The 5,054-nt window shown below is 37.3% G+C and overlaps 1 protein-coding gene across 1 annotated transcript in view; it reads left to right on the top strand.

Annotated features, from left to right (window-relative positions):
• LOC102768798 (gamma-aminobutyric acid receptor subunit alpha-3-like) overlaps positions 1 to 5,054 on the top strand; it is a gene marked incomplete at its 3' end in the record, with an annotated part of 95,947 nt that overhangs the window by 72,595 nt on the left and 18,298 nt on the right. The window contains exon 3 of the mRNA XM_015572486.1: positions 2,879 to 3,044. Within this exon, the coding sequence (XP_015427972.1) occupies positions 2,905 to 3,044 (140 nt within the window). The remainder of the gene's footprint in view (positions 1 to 2,878; positions 3,045 to 5,054) is intronic.

Raw genomic sequence — 5,054 nt, 5'->3', positions numbered from 1 at the left:
TAGCTGGTGAGTGCAATGGTGGGAGCCTCTCCAGCCTCCACGGCAGCATTAAGGATCCCAAGGGGATGTCCATGAAGGGGTCCCGGACTGCGAGAGGGCACAGGTTGGGCTGAGGGACTCCCTCGAGTGCACAAATTTTTGTGCACCAGGCCTCTAGTAGGCACATAATGCTCAAGAGAACCTTTGCTGTAACAGTATGTATTCCATTTATAATGTGCACTAATATATTGGGTAGCTCCTGCTTTTGTACATAACTATTTACTCCAGTTTGCTACCATAGTGTAATAGCAAATGACTAATAAAGAATACTTTTGCCCCTTCAAGAAAACACAATTTTGTTAGTATGTCTGCCTTCTCTTGGACCATGGCTCTCTGTTCCTGCTTCATGGGAGTCTGCTATGCTAGCATAGCCATCTGCTCATATCAGGGTTGTCATGATACACACATTTTATGTGCACACATCATAGTTAAGGACTAATATACCAAATACTTTTTCACATGAATCATGGTTGTCTAAGCATATACAATAGTTGTCTTAAGCTACATAGATACTTTATTATGCTTAAAGGCTCTGTGTTCAAATGTCATCCTTTTCAGTTTATGCACTACAGTAACTAGAAAATTCACCAATTTTGTCATGAGAATTTTGGGTTTCTGCTCATCTCTACGGTCCTTATTTGCACTTCTTTGATGGTCATCTGATCATGTACCATAGATGTATGCATGTTCATTTAATACTAATATCTGCTAATATGCTACAGTTCTCTGTACAGGGTTGGACTTGTTTTGTAGAAATTTGCTAACTTGCAAAGGATATCTATTCCAGTAGTATGTAGAGTTTTAATAACCAATATCATCCCAATAAATTTAATTTAAAAATTTAATCATGGTAAAAAAAATAACAGGTCTTAAATATTTAAATGCACATTTTAGTAGTGTTACATATATTCATATTGTTGTACAACAATCGAAGAGGTATGCTTTTTACAGTTTTTAAAATATGTTTATATTGATTTTTAGAGAGAGAGGCAGGGAGAGAGAAACATCTATGTGAAAACAAAACATATATTGATGAGAAGGAAACATTGATTGCATGCCTCCTGCACGCCCCCTATTGGGGATCAAGCATGCAACCCCTCCATGTGCCCTGACCATGAATCAAACCAATGACCTCTTGGTGCATGGGTTGATGCTCAAACACTGAGCCACACTGGCTGGATAGGTGGCATGCTTTTGATAATGTACAATGTCTTAATGGAGTGAGTATCAGGTCCCTCTTCTCTTGTTCAGTGACTACTATTCTCATGTGCTATGGTTTTCTGACATTTAGCATGGTTAAATTGTTTTACCATACATATCTCCACATGCATTGTAATAATGAAGTTTGCTAACAAAGTGTCATGGTAGTTGGAGGGCACATATTATGTCCAACTTCTTCTATATATGATGCAGTCTTCTCATGCATAATGATTATTTGAACATGCACCTTAGTCATTAAGTTAATATGGAATTCTTCTCTTTTTATGTATCATACTATATATCATAGTATCTGCTTCCAAATCATGGGTATTTGCTTCTGTTCATTAGCACCTAGTCTTAGTGTGGAGGTTTGCTGCTTATTTATCATGATTATTTGAATGTAACTCATGCTAGAATAGCACAGTTGCACACACACTATTAGTCTCTTTGCTTGTGCAGCATGGCCATCTTCTCCAGGATCATTACTTATGCATTTATGTTTTTTGAGCACTCACCATGGTTCTTTCTTACATTCCGTGGATCATTTCTGTAATTTGGACTTATATCCTATACCATGTCTCTTTGTTCCTGTAAAGTAATTGTCAGTTGTGTATGATGATTATCTAAGCATTGATGTTTGTTATGTGATCATACAATGTTAGGATCTTCCAAAGCACTATGGATATTTGGACATATATTATGGTTTCTGACTATATTAGAGTTGTCTGTGCATACACCATATTTTCTTACTTATATTCCATGACCTGTTCTGTTCATTTCTGTAAAATGACCATCATCTCCTATACAGCTTTGAATCATAAATGCCACAGCACATATATTATATTGACAAGAAATTGCCATTGTGAAACAAAATTGTTGCATATTGGTCCATAATTTATGTGATACAACCTAATACTATAACTACTTTATATGTAATGTGGACATTTCATTATGTCAGAAGTCCACGTTCTCCAGTATCATATTTTTCTATGCCTATACCAGATTGTGTTGGGGAACCTGTAGCTAGTATATTAAATTAAGAATATTCAAATTGTATAAACTGCATAATGAGGAGGCAAAAGCCACCCACACAGGGTTTTCAGGAAAATTGTTTAACTGTATCAAGATGAGAATCAATACTAATTATGCTCTAAAGAGATCCCAGGTCTTAATATTCTCGTGTTTTCTACAATACTTAACTACGGCAAAGGCATTTGTGGCAGAAGAGATCAGAGAGAAGTGGTAGAAAATAAAACGAAGGCATGAGAGATTATTTTAAATTTTTGGATTATAAGAGGTGACTGAGGCTAAGAGAAATTCTGTGGGTCACCTAATCATAATAAGACAAGGAAAGAAATGGAGCTGTAACCTTAAGGCTACTGTTTACTGATTTAGAGTTCTTTACATTACCTTTACTTAGATGGGCTCTGGTAAATTTAAAGAGGGGTAGGTTGGAAATGAATTTTGGTGACATTGATTAACTGGAGAAAAGGAATTTTCACATCAAGCATTAAGTAACTAGATACCAAGGAAGTTAAATGAGTCTAATAGAGTTAAAATCTTTTTTGAAATTTCTTCTTTCTCCTTCCCCTTACCTACTTATTTCCCCTTTTTCTTTCCCTCAACGTGGATCTCACAGGACTCTCCAAGTTGGTGCCTAAGAAGATGATAATCAAAAGAATGAGTTACTTCTACATGACCAGCTTTGGGCTTCTCTTCCTGATGAATATTCCCCCTGAAACAACTGGCCAAGGGGAATCAAGACGACAAGAGCCTGGGGATTTTGTGAAGCAGGATATTGGCGGGTAAGATGGCTTAACTCTAAGAAAAGAATCCTGTGATAAATTCTTGTCTTGAACAAAAATTTTTATTTTTTTTCCAGATGAACTAAAGTACTCTGGTCCTTGATACTAGACATTGCATTGAATTTGTAAAAGCATAAACAGCTCAGACTTTCAAGGTAGAAAGAGATCTCTTGGGCAACTTCCTAGCCCATGTTTGAATTCTCTCTGTAACACCCAAAAGGCAATTTTGTCCAGTCATTTGCTCTCAGCCTTTCATCTGTCCTTTTTTTTTTATTGGCTCTGTCCTATGAATATTTAAATGTGATCAAGAATCTTCTATCTTAAATTTAAACTTTCCTTCAGATGGTGCCTTAAATCTTTTCTCCTCTTTACAGTCATCTTTAAAGGAGTGTTTTTCTTTGTTTTTTTTCTATCTATCTTTCACTCTGCTCCACTGGTGCTGACTTCCAACCCCAGAATTCTAAGACAACTTAAGCAACCAACATGGCCAATGTTGACTTTGTTGCTAAAATGATCACTTGTCTGTTCTTACCTATATTTATAAAAGGCTAATATGCAAATTGTCCCCTTGGGAGTTCAACCAGGAGACCGGGAGTTCGATCACTTGCTATGATGTGCACTGACCACCAGGGGGTGATGTGGAATGAATGAAGGCCCGGCCCGTAGCTGGAAGGAAGGCTCCAGCTGGCAGCCAGAAGGCCCTAATAGGCCCTGATCGCCGGCCAGGCCTAGGGACCCTACCCGTGCACGACTTTCATGCACTGGGCCTCTAGTACAACATAATTTCTTTAGTACCATGTGGCAACATTCAGCATTGTTGACTCTTTACTCCTTCCTTAACTCCATTTTCTTATGAAATAAAACATGTAAATATGCATAAAATAAATGTAAATTTAAACAAAATTCTTTCTTTGACTTCAGAGATACCACAATGCTCTGGTTCTTCGATTAGCAGTCCAAGTGGAAGAAAACATATTCCCTTTTTTATAAGGAAATATGTACTATATTTGCATGTCTAGTTAACCTGATGTTATTGAAAACAGCTGGAAAGAGATCCACACAATTGCTCTCAGGAGCCAGTGCCAGCCAGGTCCAATAATTAAATATTATTGAGTACCTGAAAGAACTTTAGTTTATGTGGGTTATATCTATAAACATTTATAGCATTAGAAATTAGGACAGAAAAATTATTTTTATTATTATTTTTAAAATAATTCTTTATTGTTGAAAGTATTATATATGTCCCCTTCCCTCCCCCATTAACTCCCTCCAGTCTGCCCCCACCTTCTCGGCCCCAGGCTTTCAGCACCCTATTATCTGTGCCCAGGACAAGGTTTTTAAGCAAATTATTTATTGAGATGGTGCTCTCAAAGAAACTTATATGGAAATAAGAGAAGCAAGTTGGAAAGAGGAAGAAGTAAAGCAAAAGCATGATTTCACTTAAAGTATAGCTTCCATTTGACCCCATAGTGCGCTATAGAACACCAGCTTGAGGCAGTGGCCCACCTTGAGGCAGTGGGCTTTTGTAGCCTCACCTCAATCATTAATTGCCTGAGGACTGAATAGAGGAAGAGATAACCTCCTAGGCTCCCTTCAGCAGATGGTAATACTTTAAAGTTGTTGTGGATGGTTTCTCTGGCCTGGTGAAAGAGATCTAGATATACCACCAATACTACACCTGGATTTCTTTATACTTTTATGGCTATGCTTTCTATAATATTTGCTACAATATTGCACAGCTATATCAAAGCTTTTGTGATATAAAGATCTTTTGTAATCTGGTAATCTTCTGTTCCATTGTTCATTGCACAGGTGATGGTGGTGTGTTTTTTGTTGTTGTTTGTTTGTTTTGGTTTTAAATCAGGTGCTCTTTTTTTACTACATAGACTCTAAGTGACTTAATCCATTCCCATGACATTGTTACTATATATGTGTGTGTGTGTGTGTGTGTGTGTGTGTGTGTGTGTATACACTAGAGGCCCGGTGCACAAAGATTTGTTCACTCAAGGG

Source organism: Myotis davidii, unplaced genomic scaffold, assembly GCF_000327345.1.
Source record: "Myotis davidii unplaced genomic scaffold, ASM32734v1 scaffold249, whole genome shotgun sequence".
NCBI classification, from domain to species: Eukaryota; Metazoa; Chordata; class Mammalia; order Chiroptera; family Vespertilionidae; genus Myotis; species Myotis davidii.
The sequence above is the reverse complement of the archived record's forward strand: the minus strand, read 5'-3'. Positions and strand labels throughout refer to the sequence as shown.